This window comes from Microtus oregoni, unplaced genomic scaffold (genome assembly GCF_018167655.1).
Source record: "Microtus oregoni isolate MIOR12 unplaced genomic scaffold, Mior012 000013F_ref0000133, whole genome shotgun sequence".
Classification (NCBI taxonomy): domain Eukaryota; kingdom Metazoa; phylum Chordata; class Mammalia; order Rodentia; family Cricetidae; genus Microtus; species Microtus oregoni.
The window spans coordinates 6,703,266-6,726,145 of NW_024543072.1; the positions used below are offsets into that span (position 1 = coordinate 6,703,266).

Here is a 22,880-nt window from a genome sequence, read left to right on the forward strand (position 1 = left end):
TTTAGCCATACTGGATCTTCTTACACTGATGGATCAACTCACTTAGAACCTTTAAGATAATTTAAGTTCTTAAGTTATATTTATTTATTTGTATGGGCGTGTCTGTGCATGTGTGCAGGATGGGTGCAGGCACAGCATGCCACAACATACATGTGGAAGTTAGAGGACAACTGGTTGAGCTTTTCCTCTTATCATGTAGTCCCAACTGATGAATAGACAAGGAAAATGTGCTATATTTTCATAATGGAGTATTATCCAGCTATTAAGGATAATGAAATTAGCCAGGCGGTGATAGCGCACACCTTTAATCCCAGTACTCTGGAGGCAGGGGCAGGCAGATCTCTGAGTTCGAGGCCAACCTGGTCTACAAGAACTAGTTTCCAGGACAGGCTCCAACGTTACAGAGAAACCCTCTCTCAAAAACAAAACAAAACAAAAAAAAAGAAAAGAAATTATTCTTAATTCTTAATGAATATTCTTAATGAATGAACTGGATGGAGCTAGAAACAATCATTGTGAGGAAGGTGAGCCAAACTCAGAAAGATGAAGGTAGTTACATGCTTTCCTTCATTTGTAGGTGTTAGCGTTGAATCTTCAGATGTGTATGTTTCATTTGGAATGAAAAGACAGACGTCTGGGAATAAGTAAGAGGCCACGGGGTGGGGTAGAGTTGGACTTTCAAAGGAGGGGATATAGAAAGCACTGATTTAAAAGCTAAAAGGGGCCAGGCGGTGGTGGCACATGTCTTTAATTCCAGAACTCGGGAGGCAGAGGCAGGAGGATTTCTGTGAGTTCGAGGCCAGCCTGGTCTATAAGAGATAGTTCCAGGACAGACTCCAAAGATACAGAGGAACCCTGTCTTGAAAAAGGGAACGAATAGAACAGAAAGGGTTTAAACTGAGGTGGGGGATGGGAGGGAAGGTTAGGGAAAGGAATACAAATTTTAACTCTAAAGGCTTAAAAAATCATATAGAAACCTATTTACTACTATAGAAGCTTACATTCTCTCTCTCTCTCTCTCTCTCTCTCTCTCTCTCTCTGTCTCACACACACACACACACACACACACACACACACACAGAGAGAGAGAAAGAGAGAGAGAGAGTATACATATATAACGCACGTATCGTACAGTGGGACAACAGTGGCCCTATTCTATTAGACAGTACAAGCTACCAGAAGTCCAGTGCTGTTTGGAGCTGTTGGTCAGTGAAGTCCCACAGACCTCCGAACACTACAGGCTGCTGCCAACACTATTGGTTACCCTCTAGGACTTAGATAAGACCCCTGCTGCTGAAGATGCCATGCACTTGAGTTACAGAACTTGGAGATTCCAAGTTGGCACTAACCCAGAAGCTCCATCCCATCGGCTACTTCTGCAGTGCTGGGAGGTGCTATGAAACCACTAGAGGGAGAAAGTAACCCTCAGTCTTACCCAGCTGTGAACCCTGTGAGCTACAGTAAGGATGAGCCTTGGCGAGACATGACACTGGTGTAATAATGACAGAGAAATTATGGAATAACCAGCCACTTCCTGACTGGGTTACTTCCTACTCCACAAGATGAAGCCCATGCATGCACTATTATTGTTCAGTCAAGAACTTGTGGCTAGGATCAAAGGTCTAGGGGAGAACTGCTAGTCTGCTAAATAAACAGAGTATTAAACCTAATCACTGATGTATTTGTGGAGTGGTGTATCTCTCAGCCTTCATCAAGGAAGCTTTCATGCGCAGTAAATGGTCATTAACAGAGACTCACAAATGACAGAGTATAAAAGCCGGCAGAATACTTAGCTCTAAATTGGATACATATACTGTGCCTGCCCTAAAACTTGGGGATCATTACAGAAGAGGGGGCAGAACGATTCTAAGAGCCAGAAATGGTAAATGAGGAAAAGGAAGCAGTGTCCTCTGATATAACAGAGCAGCTTCATACGTGAGCTCACAGCAGCCGTGGCGGCGTGCACGAGCCCACCAAGCTCAAGGTTGGTCAGATCCCAGGATGAACAGGGGAAGTGGACATGAAATCCATTTCAGCTGAGGAGCTACTGGCAACTGAGAGCTACTTGGAGAGGGAGGGTCAGTTTTCTTTAAGGGTGTTGCCACCAGGGGTTGGCCAAGCTCCAGTGGAAGACCACACATTTAAGAACGTATGGGCAGCACAAGCTGGACTTGATGGGTAGAAAATCACAAAGAGAACACAAAGTAGGGTGGGTGGGCAGGGGAGGGGAATGGATCTGTGAGGAGCTGGGGGAGGTGAATACAGTCAAAACTCGCTGAGTGAAATTCTGAAGGACCTAATACAGAATACATTTAAAACTTAAAGTTCACGTTTTTATTTAAAGGACTGTTTGAGTCAGGATTGGGTGTGCACGTCCTGAAAATACCTTAGCGACTCGGTCATACACCTCCATGGCCATGATCCACTTGCACAGACCCTCAGCTGCAGAAGAAGCCTTAGCAACCTTAGGGGGATCAAACTCGGGGTTTGTCAAGTATTCACTGCGGATCTTCTGCATAACACTCACCTGTATGGCAGAGATTTAGATTGTAAGATGAATGCATTCATCACATAATCACAAAGAGGAAGAAAATCATAGGTAATGAAAACATTTAGATTTTAAAGAGTTACACTGAGGGCCCTTGAGAAGACACTTGCCGCCAGGCCTGGTAATCTGGGTTCAATCGCTGGCACTCACATGACGGATGGAGAGAGCAATCCTTTGACCTCTACCTGAGTGTCATGGCACACGTACCCACACTTATAACACACACACACTAAATAAATAAAATGATTTTTTAAAGTTATGTTGTTTTTAAAAGTAAAAATTTTGGGATAATTGTAAAAGTATAATTAAAGCAGAAACAAATATATTTATGATAAAAATATATAAATTTATAAATATTGAAGAAAGGTGCCTCTTCCAAATATGCTAACAAGACTGTGGATTGATAGAACATTTGAAAACAGAATAATTAACATTAATAAATAACAATTCAAATGGAAAATGTTACCTTCTTTATGTAAATATGAACAAGATTTTCTAATAAAGGAACTATTATATGAAGGTATTTAGAGAACTTTTCAAGTCAACAGTACACTAAAATAGGAATTTATTGACTTTCTAATAATCTGAAAGTGTTTTTTGTTATAAAAATATATTCTACAGCCATTAATAAATGTTAGTATTCCTTTATCAATTATCTTAATCTCACAAAAGGATTATCTCCTTATGTCTTATCAGACAGTGAATACTTTAAAGCTCTTTGACATCAGGACAAAGTCGCATTTAGAGAAGAAACTCCAATATAACTTACTGGAATATTGTCCTTGTCGTACTCTCTCAGATCTCTTAAGAAATTCATATCTCCCAAAAGTTTTTTGCTAGGTCCCCAGTAATCCAATATCTACAAATGAAGTTTATGGAAATGTACTTAGTTATACAATTAAAAGCACATACTAGTCAGAAAAGTGTCTATATTTTTTTTGCGTCTATATATTTTTAAAAATCTTAACTTCTTGAAAATAAAGGCCCATCCCGTGCCAGACGTGGTGGTGCACACCTTTAGTTCCAGCGTGCTAGAAGGGGGCAGGTCGATCTCTGTGAGTTCAAGGTTGGCCTGGTTAACTTGTACTTACAGTGCTCCGGGGCAGTCAGGGCTATGGGTAAAACCCTGTGTTTAAAAAAAAATAGGAAGAGACTCTTCTCCCAAAAACATGTTAAATATGTAAAACATGATGTATTTTAAACATGGATATAAACTTAATATTAAAATTTTAATCATTGACCTGAAGGCTATATGTCACATTCTTACAATCTTAGCTACTAAATAGAGGCCTCAACACGTACTGACATAAGAACAGGAAGTTTGTATGGACAGAGAAAAAAATAGAAACAACTGGAACCACAGCTTTCTGATACCATATTTACTAGAATATAGACAGATACCATTTTCTGTAGTTAGTTATGAGTCCATTAAACCTGGAAAACAATATTTTTCCCCTGGATTACAGGTTGTTAGTGTTTAATTTAATAATGTTAAAACAAATTCTGTTTTGCCATTCAATAATATGATTTAATCTGTGCCCAGTTTTTACCTTGCCCCCAGTTCCTGAAGGATCTGAAATTTTTTCTGGTTTTATATCTTTCATGACACAAACAGCAGCCATAACGAGTTTAACACCAGCTGGAGGATTCTTCATTGATTTCACAATTGTAATATCAGCTGGCTATATCAAAAGAAAAGAAGACATCCTTATAAAATAGCTTACTTTTAAATAATGAGAATTAAAGAAAAATAATGTTGGGGCTATGTGTAGCAGTATTCTTCTATAACCTCAGAATTCAGGAGGTGAATGAAAGGGTGATAAGCTGTGGCCAGCCTGGGTTACACAGTGAAATGCTATCTCAAAAATAAAAACAAAAAGTAATTTTAGGAAATAAACATCTTGAGAGTGGAGCAGAGACCAGGCCTAAGTCCCGATGGAGACGTGTTGAGTGCTAGGAACCCTCCAAAGAATCACTTGTAAAATGATGTAAACTAGCAACAAGCATGTGTTAGAACTACGATTTGCCACCTGTCTATCCTTAGGAAAGATAGTACCAGGTGTCTTAGTATCCCAGTGTCCTTCTGAGATGATTGCTGATATTGATCTCATCATAGATCAAGTGCTGGAAAGCTAGTGGGTATCTTGGTCCCTATGTGGTACAGGTTCCACTATCACAGCCCCCAGGTCTCACTAGAACTCACACAATGGGTGGTGTGAGGAATTTGTCTCACTGCTATGGGTGAGCGTGGAGTTCTGTAGACAAGGACTGTGGGCTTCATTCTTGGAGAAACAGTTCTTCTCTTAGACCATTCTGTGGTTTGTCTTTGTGTGTTATTCTTAGAAGATCTTAAGATCTTCTATTGTTCTTTCAATAAATTGTTATTTATTCATAAATTTCCTTAAAACTTCTTGACTTCTTATACTAAATAGAATCAACTAGGGCCCTAACTCATGTTAATAATACTGCATAGCAGGAAATACGCAGCAGCAGACTCTGACCAAAAGCAGAGGCTTAGACCAATGTCCTGAACTGGCAGGATTTGAAGGGACTAAGACTCTTGTATTAGAGATTAATCTTAAAGTTCTTGGAACACAGTGATAAAATAGTTTCTTAAATAAATGGTCTTGGCTGGGCGGTGGTGGCGCACGCCTTTAATCCCAGCACTAAGGAGGCAGAGGCAGGAAGATCTCTGTGAATTCGAGGCCAGCCTGGTCTACAAGAGCTAGTTCCAGGACAGGCTCCAAAGCTATAGAGAGACCCTGTCTTGAAAAATTAAAAAAAAAAAAGGTATTGGTTGTCTGGAATGATGTCTCTATTAAAAACAAGTTGTTTTGGGGTTCAGTTCTCAGCACCCACAGGATGGCTTACAATCATCCTTTACCCCACACTTACAGGGGATCTGATGCCCTCTCCTTGCTAAGTTTCAAACCCAGGACAAATGGCTGAGGAGCCTACCTAATATATCAAAGTGGCCCTGGCAGCCAGGTTCTCGGGCATCCTTCAGTCCCTACCTATTATGTATGGTAGGCTGTATGGCTGGCATACCCTGCCCTCTGCCCTGAATTTTCCAAGCCCAGGGGCTGGGCTGCCCTTCCCTCAGGGGCTTTCCCTACATAATCCAGATATTATGATTACCCATCCTTTTATATCTTTGGCCTCCTGTCTGCTGCACTGGGTTCCCCTCTCTCCTGTCTCCTTCTTCCTTCCCGTCGCCCACGTGTCCCACCTCCGTCTGGCCATGTCCACTCTGGACTCTCCCACGTGTCCCACCTCCGTCTGGCCATGTCCACTCTGGACTCCTCCCACATGTCCCACCTCTGTCTGGCCATGTCCACTCTGGACTCTCCCACGTGTTCCACCTCCGTCTGGCCATGTCCACTATGGACTCTCCCACGTGTTCCACCTCTGTCTGGCCATGTCCACTCTGGACTCTCCCACGTGTCCCACCTCCGTCTGGCCATGTCCACTCTGGACTCCTCCCACATGTCCCAGCCTCTGACTGTGCTCTCCCGTATTTCTACAATAAACTTTTCCCTCCACTATACCCAGGAGCAGGCATGTCTTTTCCTTTTTCATTCACTTCTGACCTCTGCAGGCACCAGACAGACATAGTATACACATATATGCAGGCAAAACACCCATACACATAAACTAAAATAAGCTAAAAACAATTTTTAAAATATAAACAAAATCTTGTTAAATTCATCTGTGGTGACAAACCTCTACAGGGAAAATATGCGCCACGTGACTTTTAAGTGTGGCAGGAAGCATAAAGAATGGTAACAATGGGCTCCGGGCAGTGGATTCTGCTTTGTTCTATAACAATTTCGTCTTAGCCATAGATTTGAGGATTCTATCTGTGCACTGTGACCTTAAGTACATCTGTGAAAGCTGTTCTTTGACAGCCTAGATGAGAGAAGTTAATCAGATGATCCATTTATCTAGCACCCGATTGTTAGTTGAAGATATTGGTTGATTTGATCAATTTGACATTGAATGATGTTACATAACACGCACTGCATCAGGAAGCTCTCCATATTAACTACATCTAACATATTGACTACATGCCTCCTGTATAAGGCTCAGTTTTATGAACACTGGTGTTCATAAGAGTTTTGTAAAAGATCTCATTGTGTGTTCTTATTATTGGAGTGTTCATGATGTTGTGATTCATGTTAAGACTCATTTCAAATTTAGTGATATCAATATCCTGACAGCCATTGACTTGATTTGCCATTCCTAGAATTTCTGTATGGCTTGGTTTTCTGTGGATCAAATGGATTTATTTTAAATTTCATTTCATTAGTTTATTTGCTGAGACCAGATATTTGAAATGAGTTGCAATTTTGACTTCCTGATTGATTATAATTCCCCAAAGAATCAGCACATTCCTTTCTCTGCTCACCACTCAAGTGCGTTTTGCTAACACACTGTGTTGCCCTCACTGGGAGGGATGGCAAGCTTGATGGGAAGAGACTTCACAGGGTGCCTTAAGGTCTTTTGTTATCTACCTGTGTTCTCTGTACATTTGACCAAGGCAAACATTTTGAATGACTTTCCCCTTTAGGCCATCTTTTCTATATCAGTCTTGCTGTTGAGTTTATAGTTTTGTCAGGTCTCCCACATGGAAAGTTATGGTAATGATTAAAGAAGCAGGCAAACAACAAGGTCTGGATATTCTCAGCTGCCCTGGTCAACAGGTCATGACTCCCCTGTTCTGTTTGGTGAAGCGGCTCTCAGCCTCCCTAGTCAACAGGTCATGACTCTCGTGTTCAGTTGGGTGAAGTGTTCTGGTTTTGCCTAAAGAGCCTTAAAAGTCACACACGACACAATGTACAGCAGAAAGTGCAACTCACAGCTGCAGAAGATACAACTTTGGAGTTTTCTATGCACATATACGCAGGAAGCCGCAAAAGCAGCCACACATTTGTTCTTCCCTTTCCTTCTGGACCACATGCAGAACCTCTTGGGCTTCACAAAGACCATTCATTGCATTTCTACTAAACTATCCTGATTGAAAATTATACATAACCAAGGAAAAGCAAATATGTAAATATAACACTGTATCAAAGAAGAACTGTTGAGATGTTTCATTTAACTTGACAAATGAACAATATAACCTAATATAAAATAAACATAAAATAGAGTCATATAAAATTTAAAATGGAGCCGTAGCCCATTAACCAAAGATGTGTATGTTGCTTCCTTGTTGATGAAACCCAAGGTGGCAAACTCAAATACTTACCTTAAGTGTGTCTAGCGCAGACAGAGCTGCCTCCAAGGCTGGGATCGCCTCAGCCAGATCACTCTCACACTCATTCTTCAGAGCTTGGGCTTCTTCTGCCTTCCCACTGGCAATCTCTTCATCCAATTTCACAAATTTTCTTTTTGCCTCTACTTGTGCAGACTCTATCTCAATAATCTAAAGAAAAGAAATAAGGTGAAAATAGAAACACATTTTCAAGTAGCCTATTGTTTCTTCAAGCCTGGAGACAAAAGACTATTTGGGAATTAGGGAATTCAACGTATCATTTTGAATAGGAGAAAGGTTTGTTAAGAAAAATTAAGTTGTGAAGTTTGAAGGTAAATGGGTAGAGCCGGAAACAATCATTCTGAGTGGTCGGTCACCCAGACCCAGTCCTATGTCTTTTGTGGGTGTTAGTTTTGAATCTTTAGATATGTTTGTCTCGTTTAGAATACCCACAGATGTCAGTAAATTAATAAGAAGATGGAGAAGGAATAGATTTCAAAGAAGGGAAGACAGAAATAGTGATACAAAGGGGGAAAGAGGAATAATGGAACAGGAAAGGTCAAATGGGGTTGGGGATGAAAAGTCAGGTTAGAGGAAGAAATACAGGGAGAGATAATTAATACAGGAAGAGATAATTAACACTAGAGACTTTCTGAAAATAAAACCATATGAAAAACTACTATTGCAGAAGACTCCTAAAATGTAAACATCCACATACACAGAGAACTTCAATAGATTTGCCCTGTAATGCCCTATTAACCACAGGTTAACAAAAAGCTCAGAATCAGAAATGTGTTACCTCCATAGGATTTGTTGGCCAGTAAGGGCCCATAGACACCTAGATAAAACAGGCTGTGACAAAAAATTAAAACTTAGTTTCTTTTTTTATTTTATTTTTTATTTATTTTTCCATTCAAAAATTTACACTTCCTCCTCTCCTCCCACTCCCCCACTCATCCTCCTCCCTCCCCTCCCTAAGACTTAGTTTCAAGAGTAGTTTTTCACACCTCACCTGTCCTTTGACATCAATACAAATATTGCTTTCCTACCTGCATCATGCGTGCATTTTCAATTTTAGCCTCCTCCAATTTGGGCTGTAATTCAACAAGCTCCAGTTTCATTTCACCAACCTAAACAGACGGTTTGACATTAATTTTTCACTGCTGTAATAGGTGACATAGAAATTAGAGACTTAAATGCATCATAAAATTCTGGCCATGAGAAGTCTTAATTTTTCCAGTTTTTTGCATGCTAAAATAATTGTGAGAGCATATCCAGTTCTTCTCACAAAAGGCTTTGACTATTTTAGGTATTTCACAAGGCACTGGGACAAGAGGCCATGGAGGAAATGAAACCATAGGAGAAGTGCCAGCTCAGGTACTCTCCTTATACCATGACATACAAACAAAACACTATTGAGTATTAATAGCACTGGACTCATTAGAAAAAGCCCAACTTATATTTAACATCTGCTACAATAGAAAGCCAAAATAGATTTCTTCTACTCTCAAATGATAACAAATTATTTAAAAATAAAACAATGTATTTTTAAGTCTCGTTTGGGCAATTTAATGAGTTTCTTTAAAACTTATTCATCTACAAAATGAGGACCTATGAGTCACCACCTCTTGGAGTTGCTAACAGAAAAACTGAAACAAAGTGAGTGAAATACATAGCAGAACCTCGTACACATCCTACTGTCAGCCAACAGCTGCTCTCATTTTTTGTTATTATTTTTTTTACATTTATCAGTATATATTATTATTTTGGACAGCTTATCAAGTTTACCTGAGACTCAGCAAAAGCTAACTGGTCAAGTCCATTCACGTAGCGTTGTTTTGCTTCCATGACAGCTTGCCGTTTCTTAGTCAACAGTTGCCGGAAGGAGCCAATAAGTTCGAGATAAGAAGTAGCAGTGACATAGTTATGTCTTCCCAGCTCTTCTAAGAACCTAGAAAGGAGTCAGGCAATGGGCCACAGCACAAGTAATGGATTCCACCACGATGTAGACTCAGCGCAGCATTACCCATAGGCGGTTATGAATAAAGGTTAAAGTTTATGCAGAACATGCTAAGTCTTTTAACTTCATTAAACTCCAGAAATCTATATATAACCATATGCAAAGTCCTTATCTGAAAAAATATCAAATAATGACACATTTAAAAAGAATAAATCAACCAACAAAAATGTCTATAAAAGGTGAACTACAGCAAAAAAAAAAATACAGTTTTTATTTTTCTGTGTGTCACACACCAGGAGGCTCTAACCTTGTTAGACAAGGTAAGACACTCAAACCATTGTGTGAGATGGGCAAGCGTCCAGACAGGGAACTGCAAATGGGACAAGCATGAGTTACACTGTATGTTACATGTTGACTGAACGTATAAGGCCACACACGTGAGATACATATGCCTTAAAGTAACTCTTCTGTATTACTGCTTCTAAAACATGCCTCCTCTCAACAGCTTCCTAGTTAGCTCTACATCTTCCTCTTGCTCTTTAGCTGCTGCTCTGCTTCCTCACAGCTAAACTCTGGACAATTATAAGTTACATTCTCAGGGCCTGACCCATTCTCAAAACCCAAGAGAAGTAACTTCGTTTCTCATATATATGTGATATATATGTGATATTACAGGGGATAAACATGGGAGGCAGACTACAGCACACTTCTTGGTACCACACTCCCAGTCACTCATACTGGATAACTGACTCTAGATGGCCGACCCTCTCCCCACCATTCAGTCATCTCACCTTCTCAGGAATTTCTGCCCAGTGTCTCAGCAACAGTGTTTTTTACCTAAGAAATCTGCCACACCAACCACTGTTGATCAGATCAGGGCTGGGCATGAGACACAATGATAATCACATTTGGGGATAAAATTGGAGCAGGAAGCTAGAAATAATTGGTTAGCTTCTTTCTCCAGCTAAAACTGCAAGAAGTATGCTCAGAAGCCAAGAGGGAGGCAGCTTCCTCCAAACACAGTCAAAGAGAAAGCAAGGAAAGGCCAGAGGCAAGCGGTGATGCACACCAGAGAAAAAACAGTTGTCCATTTCTCACAGATCCTAACTTTTGGTTGTTTTTCAGATCTTTGTGAGACAGACATTTATGGACTTTCAAAGTAAGTTCTTCTTTTCTATTACTTGCTAGTTGAGGGTTTCAACTAATTACATAACCAGAAAGATTAGAAGACAATGAAATAAATATTAAAATGCCGCACTTTGGTGGAAAATGCAAGGCATTATTCCTGACCTTTCTGAAAGGACCATAATGGAAGTGTGGAAGTGTTTACAGATTGGGACTATCTCTTGCCGCTCAACCTCAGTCAGCTCCAGGGTTTCTAAGAAATTCACGGCTACACGCTCAAGAGCATCTTCAGGCCATGGCTGGAAAGAAGAAGAAAAGTTTATTAAAGATGAGTAGTCTCCAGTGTTTAGGAGCACTGGTTGTTCTTCCAGTGAACCCGGGTTCAACTCCCAGCACCCATATGATAGCTCACAACCGTCTGCACCCTCACACAGAAACATATGCAGGCAAAATACCAATGCACATAAAAGAAAAATAAATTAATTATTTTAAAAATATGAGTAGTCTCAATCCAACAACATAAGTAGTGACTTCATATAGAAGAATTTAGGAATATGAAGTTGAAAATTTAATGAGGAAAAGAGAATTTAAGCAGACTGAGGTTCCAATATTTTTTAGATTTCTTTATACATGACAATGAGAATAAGGATAGCACAATAAGCATTAGTGACACATTACATATTAAAAACATAATTATGTCACTTTCACCTCTCCTCTACTTGGACACCTGTTAGGCATCTCAATTTTAGCATGTCCATTGTAGGAGATGCTTTCTACTCAATAGTAATTAGTTCCTTTCCCCATATGAGAACAGAGTGAAAAAACTTATTTAATTTGGATTTCTGTCATTAGAAGTCCTTCATAATCCCTATCATAACATCCAAAGCTGAAGTTATTATTTTCTTCTACCCAAATGTTCTTCTTAGCTAGTCTTTTGCACATTAGTGAAATGCTTTCTTCTGCTTTATCCCGAACTATGCCAATTGTGATCTCGCTCCAGGCCTTTCTCTTTCTTTTTCTCTGACCAGAACCCTGCTTTCTCAGACCTTCGTATGGCTCACTTTCTCACTTCCTTCATATTTATACCCAAAGTAACATAAAGTGTTCCTGGAACACTCTTTCTAGAACCATCTTCTCTCTGTTATTATTCAGCCTCTTGTGATGAGTGCCGTCCCCGGAACATACTAATACCTCACGTTCCATTTACTCATTTGTCTACTACCGGCATCCGTTCAACCCTTCACAGAATTTCAAAACCCATGGAGGCAAGCACTTCCGTTTTACCACTGCTGGATCTTCAGTGCTTAAAACAATACTTTGCAACAAATATTTCAAATGTTTAATTAAACAGGAATTGCTTCTTTATGTTTTTATTAGAATATTTTCCTGATTTCCTTTTATTTACTTTCAACAAGATGCTTGAAAGTTTTTCCTTTTAGAGCAGTTCACATTTTAAGATATATTTTGTTGTTTGTTTTGTTTGTTGCTGTGGAATATTCCTTCTGTACACTGTGTAAATGAGGGTGAAATTGGTTTAATAAAGAAGCTGACTGGCCAGTAGCTAGACAGGATAAAGTTAGGCAGGAAAACCAGACTAAGGACACTGGGAAGAAGGGTGGAGCCAGAGGAGCTGCCAGTGAGACACGGAGAGGAAACAGGATACAAGATGAAAGAGAGATAATGCCATGTGGCAGAATGTAGATTAGTAGAAATGGGTCAATTTAAATGGAAGAGTTAGCTAGTAACAAGCCTGAGCTATCAGTCAAACATTTATAATTAAGTCTTCACATGGGTTATTTGGGAACTGGTAAACGGGAAAGAAAAGTCTAGGTATGGTTTGTTTATGTTTCTTAGGACAGGGTTTCTCTTTGTGGCCTTGGCTGTTTTGGAACTTACTCTGTATACCAGGCTGGCCTTGAACTCAGAGATTTGCCTGCCTGCCTCTGCCCCTTTGTCTCTTGAGTGTTGGGATTAGAGCTATAACCCACTACCCTAGTGTCAGTAGACCTCTTTCGATTAGGAGAAGTCCTGAACCAAAGAAAAATGTTGCCCTTCTTCCAAATAAGGAGGAAATTCTCCTCTCTGACTGCCCTCTGCCTGTCACATTGGTCTTATTGTTGACTCAGAAATGAAGTAAAACAGGAGATCTTTGAAGTGTTGAGCCTCATGGCCTCCATACTAGAACTGTACTATTGACTCTTTAAAACCTGCAGCTTGTGGACTGAAGAAGTTCTTGACAACTGTAAGGCTCCATAATCACGGGAACCAAATCCATTTATAATCCCCCACCTGTACACACACACACACACACACACACACACACACACTTACTTTTCTTTGTATTAAAGTTTAAAATGTGGGGGCTATAGGAATTGGGCTCAGTAGCTAAGAACACTAGCTGCTCTCCTGGAGGATCCAGCATTCACATGGCACTCACAATAATCTTTAACTCCAATTCCAGAGAACTGATGCCCTCTTTTGGCCTTTTGGGGCATGATTGATGCACAGGCATACATGCAGGCAAAATACCCATATACATAAAATAAATTGAAATAAAAATAATCAATTAATTAAAAAATATAGTAGTCTAGAGCAAGATGTGCTTCTGGTGCAGGGGTGACGTTCTCTGCCACTGTTTGATTAGATTGGAGGCCGCTCCACAGGAGTAAACACACACACACACACACACACACACACACACACTCCTCAATCCTCAAATGGCAAGAACCAGCATAGGCCCAAACTAGACTCTCTGAATGTAGCTGACAGTTGGGTGGTTGGGGCAGATTGTGGGGCCACTGGCAGTGGCACCAGGATTTATCCCTACTGCTTATACTGGCTTTTTGGAACCTATTCTCTTTGGATGGATACCTTGTTCAGCCTAGATATAGTAGGGAGGGCCTTGGTCCTTTCTCAGAGCAATGTGCCTTACCCTCTCTGAGGAGTGGATGAAAAGTGCAGGGGATGGGAGGAAGGGAGGGAATGGGAACTGGGATTGGTATGTAAAATGAAAAGAGATAGCTTGTTTTCTTTTTTAAAAAAATAAAAATAAAATAATTAAAACCATAAAATGATAATAGAAATTTGGATTAATCATATCATATACAATACACAACATATATGTAGTATTATATATTATGTTAAATACACACACACTATCTTATGGTTCCAAATCTAACCTTCGATGCAGCCAGTTAATTTTTATAATTCAAAAATTCATTGTTTTCACTAGTCCACACTTTGTATATCATCATCATGTCTCTCTTCTTTCTAACTATTGCTTTTACGCTTTCTAGTCCAGACTATGAACTGTCTCATAGTCTCATCCGCCCCTGGTGCTAAGTACTATGCCCATCATTACAGAAACTTATTGATAAATACGTGCTGAGTACTAATCAAGCTTAAATATGACTTTGGTAAAAATTTTCAGAATTAGCAGCAACTCTACTCCCTTGAAACAAAACGAAACAAACCTGAAACCAATCAATAGTGCAGCAATTGATGAGGGATGGGAACTGTCTCAGCCGGTTGCGAAAGGCGTCTCCTATGGGGCTGAAGGCCACGACGACGTGAAGGTTGTCTTTGCAGCGGTTCACAAAGAAAGCAAACAGGGCCAACGGACTGAGCTCATCATGCTTATTGCCAGCTTGAGCCACTGGACGGACCCCCTACAGAGCAGAAACCAGAAGACCAGATATTAGGATAGGAGGCTTGTATCACTGTCTTTAAGTTCTTATTTTCATACCATTGGATGTTTAAAGACAACTATCTGTTAAGGATTTACCTGGTAAAGATAATCAGAAAAACTCAATCAAGATTATATGTAGGCCTAAATGCAACATCTTTTTAGAGGAAGAATGGAAACTAATATAATGTCCATCAGTAAGAAACTGGCTAAACTCACAAAACATCCTTCTCACTTTCACACTAGCTTTTACATAACCTTTAAACAACAAAGAAAAGCCAGACTCAGAAAGACAAGCATTGAAAGCATGCTTTCTCATATGAGCAAAATCTAGTGTGTGTGTGTGTGTCTATGTGTGAGCCACACGATGTGCAGTAGAAACGTGGAGAAAGGAGTCTAAAGAAAGGGTGAGGAGAATGAGAGGATGCTGGGAGGGGAAGGACAGAAAGACAAATACTGAACGTTCTCTCTCAAACATGGAACTTAAATCTAAAGCAGAACGAAGCCTACATGGAGGGAGGTAAAGGCCACGGGGCGGTGAGCAAAGCACAGTCATAAGAAAGCTTTAGTGTGCACGCATACGAAAAAAGGGAAAACGAAAGAGGTATTGTGTATGCGCTATGGTAACACTAGCAAAATAAACAAAAACTAAGTTATGTAAGAATACACAAAATATGATTCCCTTGTGTTAACTTTAAAGATATGTAGTCTGGAGGTAAGGTAAGCCCCCTGGTTTAAGAGCAGCATGGCTGTAATGGGGAACTAATCACTTTCTGATTGGACATGAGGCCTGCTCCACAGAAGGGAATTTATGCCTGGGACTGTCAACTTGGTCAAAACTCCATGGCTCAAGAGGACATGTTGTCAAACTACCTTCTAAAAATTCCTGTTTATCAACCAGTGCTGTCCTCATCCTCGGCTGTCCTCATCCTCGGTTAGTAAAGCTTCTTTTTGCAGTGGGCCAGGGTTAATGCAGAAACTCATGCCTGGTTAAAATACTGCTGAGTCCACAGACCCAAATGGGCCATCTCTATCATATTCCCCTACCTACACCCTAAGGCTCAGAGAACATCATAGAGGGAAAGGTGAAAAGAATGTAGAGGGAAAAGAGGGGGGAGGTGCTGTGAGACTCTGTCTTCTGGCCATGAGTTGCACTAGTGAACTCATGGAAGCTGTAATTACCTGCACCAAAAAGTCAGCATTCCAGCATGGATGAAGTAGCGGCTCACTAGTCTTCACCCATACCTGAAGTGCTACTGGCAACTGACAGCTGCTGGAGAAGGGAGAGTTAATTCTATTCAGGGGCCTGGCCACTGGAGGCTGCCTCTGCCCCAGTGTACGGCCCCACACCCAGGTACATGCTGGTAGCGCTAACTAGATTCACTGAATTATTTAAACAACATCAACAACAACAAAAAACATGAGGTAGGAAGGAGGGGGTTGTAGGTGAGGGGTCTGAGGAGGGAGAAGGGAATTAATGAATAGACATGATCCAGATACATTGTGTACATGTATGAAACTGTTAAAGAACAAAGAAAATATTTTTAAAAATATGTAGACTGCATGTACCGGTGCATACCTATATTCCTAGCACTTAATAAGCTAAGGAGACCAGCCAGAGCTAAGTAATGATACCCAGTTTCAAGAAAAAAAGGCAGACATAAGCTGGGTGTGTTGCACATCTGTTGCCACGCCTATTCAGATGGCTCAACCAGGAAGACTACTTGGGCCCAGGTACTTGTGGCCAAGCCCCAGCAACACAGAAAGTTCTCATCCCAAAAACGTATGCAGGGGATATAGAGATGCCTCAGTGGTCAAGAGCACTCACTGCTCTTCTGGAGGACCAGGGTTCAGTTCCCAGCATCTGTGTCTGGTGGCTCACAATTGCCTGTAAGTTCAGTTTCAGGGGATCTGAGGTAGGTACTGGCACACAATCACATACAAATAAATAAAAGTAAAACATTTTAACCCAAGCAGTGATGGCACACACCTTTAATCCCAGCACTTGGGAGGCAGAGGCAGGCAGATCTCTGTGAGTTCGAGGCCAGCCTGGTCTACAAAGCTAGTTCCAGGACAGCCTCCAAAGACAGAGAAACCCTGTCTCAAAAAAAAAAAAAACAACGAAACAAAACAAAACAAAAAACAAAATAAAACATTTTAAAAGTGAAGTAGAGAAGTTTAATAAAAATAATAATAACAATTAACAGCTAAAGTAAGCAAGTCAGGCAAAGATAAAAAATCTTACCGCCATGAAACAATATTTATACACTAAATACTTGATAACTATTTTTGTTGTATATAGTCTTACTATGTTAAAATCAAAACCTTCCGTTTAATTAGACAAAAGGGGAAAATGCTGTGGAACAATATTTGTACACTGAAAATATATAATGCTCTTATTGTTACTAAAAAGGTTGATTGGCTGACAGCTGGGCAGGAAGAGATTGGTCAAGACAGTCTGACACAGAGAGAATCCTGGGAAGAAGAAGGGCAGAGTCTGAAATCATGAGCAGACACTGAGGGAGCAGGGGATGAACTTACCATGCTAATAAAGGTACCTCCATGTGGTAGAGCACAAATAAGGAATATGTAAGAGTTAAGTCGTAACAAGCCTGAGCTATTGACCAAGAATTTGTACTTAATATTAAGTCTCCATGTTGGTCATTTGAAAGCAGCCGGTCAGAGCAGGAAAACTCTGACTATATCTCACTCCCCACAGGTAACTATTCTATGAAGAATGAGGTCTTCCTATTATTTGAGAACATCATCATTCAGGATTGTGATGACATCACTGGTATTGCTCAGGAAAAAGCAAAAGCATTTTTTTTCTTTTCAACCCAGGCCACAAACTAATAAACATACCAAGGGTTACTGAAGGGTTTCTAAGTGTTAAACACTACGTTAAGTGCTTGTTTTGTTTGATTCCCTTATCTCATTATAACCCTGTGTAGGGGGGACTGCTGTCTGTGCTCCTATTTCATAGAAGGCAAAAGCAGAGAGGGCTTAGACTACCAGGCTGACTCCATTTCAATCCAGGAGGAAAAATTCAGATATAAGTAATTAGTTCCATGGATAAAAGTAAATATAGTCAATGTAAAAGAAATAAGTCTTAGAAATGGGGATCAAAGTGTCTGGCAGTTGACAGAAGTAGGTGCTATACAATTGTATCTTGTCATTTAGATCACAAAAGCTAACTTTCACATGTATCATTCATATATACATGAATTCTAATATATATATTAGAACTGAAAGAAAACACAGTTTTAGTAAGACTTTTGAAAATTATACCGGACAGCAGAAAGCCATACAACTAATCAAGAGAGATGTTAGTCATGTTTCCTTTCTTCCTGTGTCTTTTGTTTACAACTTTGTTTTGTTTTTGAAATAGTATCTCAAACTATAGAGCAAGCTGGCACCAAAATGGTGATCCTTCTGCTTCAGTCTCCTGAGTGCTGGCATTAAAGATCTGTACCACCACACCTACCTCTGATTCTCTCACCATCTTAAGAGATGATATTAAACTCTCATCAACCATAAGCATGCTAAGTAACATATATTTTATGAAGATAATAATTATAGAATAATTTCTGACTTAAAATAATGCTAGATTTTAACTTTACTAAAATGACATGTTAAACTAATATGCTTTAAATTGTATAAGCTATATTTATCTAATTGCTTGATTGTATAAGTTCTGTGTCTCCTGAAGAGCAGAGCAAAGTGTTTATGATAAGAAAACTCCTGTGCTGGGTGCAGGATTTCCCCCAACAAGCTCTTACCTCCATTACTTCTTGCTTCTCATCTGCTGCAAAAATGTTAGGAACCTCGCCAGTATTGAGCACACTGTCAATATCTTCTAGGAAAGCTTCCTCTTTAATTTGAGTGTCTGTGATCAGAAAGACTGTCTTCTGGCCCTTCATGCCTACATTTCTTAACAAGGTCTTAAAGGAGAAATGCACTAATCAGCGGAATGCAATGGGTTGTAGGTTTTGCTTTCCTCTTCCTTCTAGGCTCGAGTTCAAGGGTTTGATTCTAGTGGGGCTGTCAGTCAGCAACTCCATTTCTCCTATACAATACACACCACTTAGTTTCCTGAAGCTCCCAGACATAACAGTTGGTAAGAGGCATGTGATTAAGAATGGCCTATTACTTTAATGATTGAGTTGGACTTAAAACATGGCTCTTGTACTGAGAAGGATGCTTACCAAGACCAATAATACAAAATACTTGGATCAACTGTGTTGCCTCATGGACTGAACCAGCTGAAAAAGTGAGACAAATGAATACTTCCAGAGAGTATAGAGAAATTTCTAAACTGGGCCCTTAAATTGTATCATGTTAAATTACTATCCACCTCTGAACACTTACATAATATAAACAACATCCTCTTTTGCTTAAGTTAGCTTGAGCTATTTTTTTTCCCATTGTTTTTGGCCAATCACAAGCAAAATTCCCAACTGAAATGAATTTAGTGGTCTGGTGGACATGATTTGCAGATATCTGTTAAAATTGACCACTTCTTAGGAGATTATAGGTACAGCCAGGATTAAAATTAAGTGATATGATAAAGCTTCTCCCAGAAGCCATAAATTATCAAACGAAAAGTATAGTCTCTGGTGTAGGTTACCGCCTTTGGAGGAATTGGGCATGGGCTTCCCAAGGATCCTCCCTTCAAAACAAACAAACAAACAAAAACCAAAAACAAAGACCACACAGGCAAGGGAGTGGCAAGGGAGACTTGGTCACTCACTGGACTTGGTGGTGAGCCCTACTACTGACTGAAAGGTGCGGAGCAAGTAGGAAAGGAAAAAAAGAAAGGTCATCCACAGTCCTACCGGGCTGTGAACCCTGGGAACTACAATGCCCAATGGTCCAACAGTGGCATGGACATTACGATGTGGGGAAAACAACAGTTTTGATTGGTCTAAAGCCTGATCCACAGAAGAGAGCTCATGCATGATACTTGTAAACGTGCCCAAAAGTCTTTGGTTGGGGGTGGTGATTTTCCCTAGAGGAATAGCAAACTAGTGTTATTTTTGATAAATGGAAATAACATTTGTGCTGGATAGTTTTATGTCAACTTGATATAAACTAAAGTCCTCTAAGAGGAGGGAACCTCAATTGAGAAAATGTTTCTACAAGACCAGGCTGTAGGCAATCCTATAGGACATTTTCTTAATTAGTGATCAATGCAAGAGGGCCCAGCCCATTGTGGATGGTGTCATCCCTAGGCTGGTGGTCCTGGGTTCTATAAGCAGCACCCCTCTACAGCCTCTGCATCAGCTCCCACCTCTAGGTTCCTGCCCTATTTGAGTTCCTGACATCCTTTGATGGTGAACTGTGCTACTGAATTGTAAGCCAAATAAACCTTTCCTCCCCAACTTGCTTTTTGGTCATGGTGTTTTTTCAGAGCAATAGAAACTAACCAAGGCGGCATTAAACTCCTTCTAAGTACTTACCTTTCTACCCACAGATTAGTCTCTCACCCCTCATTAGAGAGTTTTCTTATTATAGTGGGTGGTCATTAACACAGACTCACAACTAGTAGAGACGCAGAGAATAACTGAGCGCAGTGTTCGGCCTCAAACAGAAAGTCCACGTCACTCCCTTCCCGCTAGGCTCAGGAAACATCCCAGAAGAGGGAGAAGAAGGACTAAGTTCCACAAGCTGAGAATGACTGTTGTGAGATTCGTTTTGGATATGGGAATCACATATTCCTGTGAAATAAGTCTTCCCAAACCAGAATGAAGACGGGGCAGGGGCAACTGTGAGAACTTGCATTACAAAGTCTTGTTCTGCTATATGATTTCCTTTAGCTTCAGTGTCAACAGTGAAACAGAGACATCTACACCTGCCGTATCCCAGGGCTGTACCGATGGAATGAGATTATGTAAGTAAGGCACTCATAGCAGTCACCTAACGGATAGAGCAGTGTAACTATAACTATATAGTATTACAGTAATACTGTAGTAATATACAAATATACTACTTTTACTAGTCATTTTCACACTGGATATCTTCATATTTTTTTACCTTCATATCCTCTCTCCACTCATTCATACCATAACTCTTAGAAATTTCTGGTTGGAAAATCTGCATTTTTGCCATTGATGTAGCCAGACGAGTTAACGATTGCCGACCGCTTCCTCCAAGCCCAATTAGCAACGCATTTCCACCAGACTGCTTTAGAATGCGGCATATTCTTGATAAATGTTCCAAAACATACCTACCAAAAACAAGTTATTTTCCATAGCAATTTACATGTACCTTTACTTACCACTTTATCATACATATTTGAAAACATCATGTTGCACAATATATATATATATATATACACACAAAATTTACTGAAAAACTAAAGCATGCAGGAACCGGGGTTGGGGAAGTTCTTGCCTCAAGAGCCTAATGACTCAAGTTCAGATCTCCAGAACTCACATAACATCTGGATGTAGTGGCATTTCATTTGTATTGTAACAAATGAAGCTTGCCTGGAGATCAGAAAAGTGAAACAGTCACACTGGCCAGCCTTAAAGACCAGGCAGCCATGACACACACCTTTAATCCCAGTAGCTACACTAGCCTGCCATAGAAATCAGGCAGTAGTGGTGCATGCCTTTAATCCCAGAACTAGAGAGGATTATAAAACAGGAGGAGACAGCTCTCAGTCTCATTCTGGGATTCCTGGAGGCAGGACCAACATTTTGGACTGAGGTAGAGGTAAGAGCCAGGGGCTGACTACTTTGCTTTTCTGGTCTCAGGTTGGCCGCCAATATCTGTCTCTGAGTTTTTATTAATCATGTTTCAGCTGGATCTAGTAAGCATTTGTGATCCCAGCACAGCTACAGGAAATGGAGGCACAGATCTGAGAGTCCTAGATGTCCATTAGGCCGGCTAGCCTGGCTTATGTAGTAGTGGCAAAGAGGTCCTGTTTTAACAAAGTGGGAAGGTGAGCACTGGCACCTGGAGGTTGTCTTCTGAACATACTCTGTCTGAAAAAAATCAGGAGTTTCTTTTTATTAATATAGATTAAGGGGAGTGTTGGCTGAAACAGGCAACTTAATAAATTACTTGTACTTTATATTGTAATATATGTGACAGGTATTTACTGTATTTTTAAAATATTTCATGAAAATTTATAAATAAAAGTTTCAAACACATACATAAACACAGGTACCTAGTTTCTTGATGGCTTTTTGGACCCTATTTCCTATGGAGGGATACCTTGCTGAGCCTAGATAAAGGGGGAAGGGCCTTGGTCCTGCCTCAAGTGATGAGACAGACTTTGTTGACTTCCCATGGGCGGCCTCACCCTTTCTGAGGGGTGGAGGGGGTGGAGTGGGGGGGAAAAGTAGAGAGAGTGGGAGGAGGGGAGGGAGAGGGAACTGAAATTGGTATGTAAAATAAAAAACATTGTTTTAAAACATAAAATAATAGAAAAATAAATAAAATATAGGTACCTAAACACAACAAGATTCATTCTGCTTTTGTGAGTTTGATTATACTCATCTAGGCACTGGTCAACAACATCATTAAACTGCTGAATACTTGGAATTTCAATGTAAATTCGGTCATCTCCTTCAAGATCAGGATTCATATAATCCCCAAACATGAGATTTCTTATGTCTTCTTCAGTTACCTGTAGAGTATAAATCATAAAGTTATATAAGTTAAATTACAAAATAAATTTAATAAAAAATATAAATAGTTTTATGTATGTCATGGGTTGATTGCTAGCTAATTACTTTAAATATTAAGATAGCAAACAATGTTTGTCTAAAATTAACACATAAAATGATAACTTTATTTGGCAACTAGAAAATTTTGTTGCTTTTTCTATAGACTGGGAATAAAAAGATTTGTTTTTATTTTATGAGATTTTATGAGATTTTTGCTGGTTTGTATCTAATTGTGTTGTGTGTGTGTGCTATGCCTGAAGAGGCCAGAAGTGGTTGTCAGAGCTCCTGGAGCTGGGAATGTAGGTGGCCGTGCGCTGCCATGAAGGTGGTAGGAATCTCCCTGGTCCTCCACCAGAGCAGCCAGTGCTCTTAACTGCTGACCTGTCTCTTCAGATGCTTTTTCTATAGACCGGAAAGCCATCTTTTCCGACTCGCTTTGCTAAGAATAGCATATGAGTTGGTACCATGCTATGCACTCTGTACGGTCTCATTAACAGCCATTATAGAATAACCTAAACACCTAAATAACTCCAGATGACCTCTATACCACATACATTCTTATGGACTAACATCAGAATGTGTTCAATAAAAAGCAAGCCCATTTTTGTAAGATAATGTTCATTAAAATTACT

The 22,880-nt window shown here is 40.0% G+C and overlaps 1 protein-coding gene across 1 annotated transcript in view; it reads right to left on the reverse strand.

Annotated features, from left to right (window-relative positions):
• The window catches only part of Dnah12 (dynein axonemal heavy chain 12), a 163,687-nt gene that overhangs the window by 50,148 nt on the left and 90,659 nt on the right, over positions 1-22,880 (reverse strand). Inside the window, exons 41-51 of the mRNA XM_041662692.1 lie at positions 22,030-22,208; positions 20,606-20,798; positions 18,352-18,513; positions 14,361-14,555; positions 11,053-11,186; positions 9,591-9,753; positions 8,852-8,932; positions 7,797-7,973; positions 4,099-4,230; positions 3,318-3,407; positions 2,387-2,527 (exon numbers count right to left, since the gene is read on the reverse strand). Coding sequence (XP_041518626.1) covers positions 2,387-2,527; positions 3,318-3,407; positions 4,099-4,230; positions 7,797-7,973; positions 8,852-8,932; positions 9,591-9,753; positions 11,053-11,186; positions 14,361-14,555; positions 18,352-18,513; positions 20,606-20,798; positions 22,030-22,208 — 1,647 coding nt within the window. The remainder of the gene's footprint in view (positions 1-2,386; positions 2,528-3,317; positions 3,408-4,098; positions 4,231-7,796; positions 7,974-8,851; positions 8,933-9,590; positions 9,754-11,052; positions 11,187-14,360; positions 14,556-18,351; positions 18,514-20,605; positions 20,799-22,029; positions 22,209-22,880) is intronic.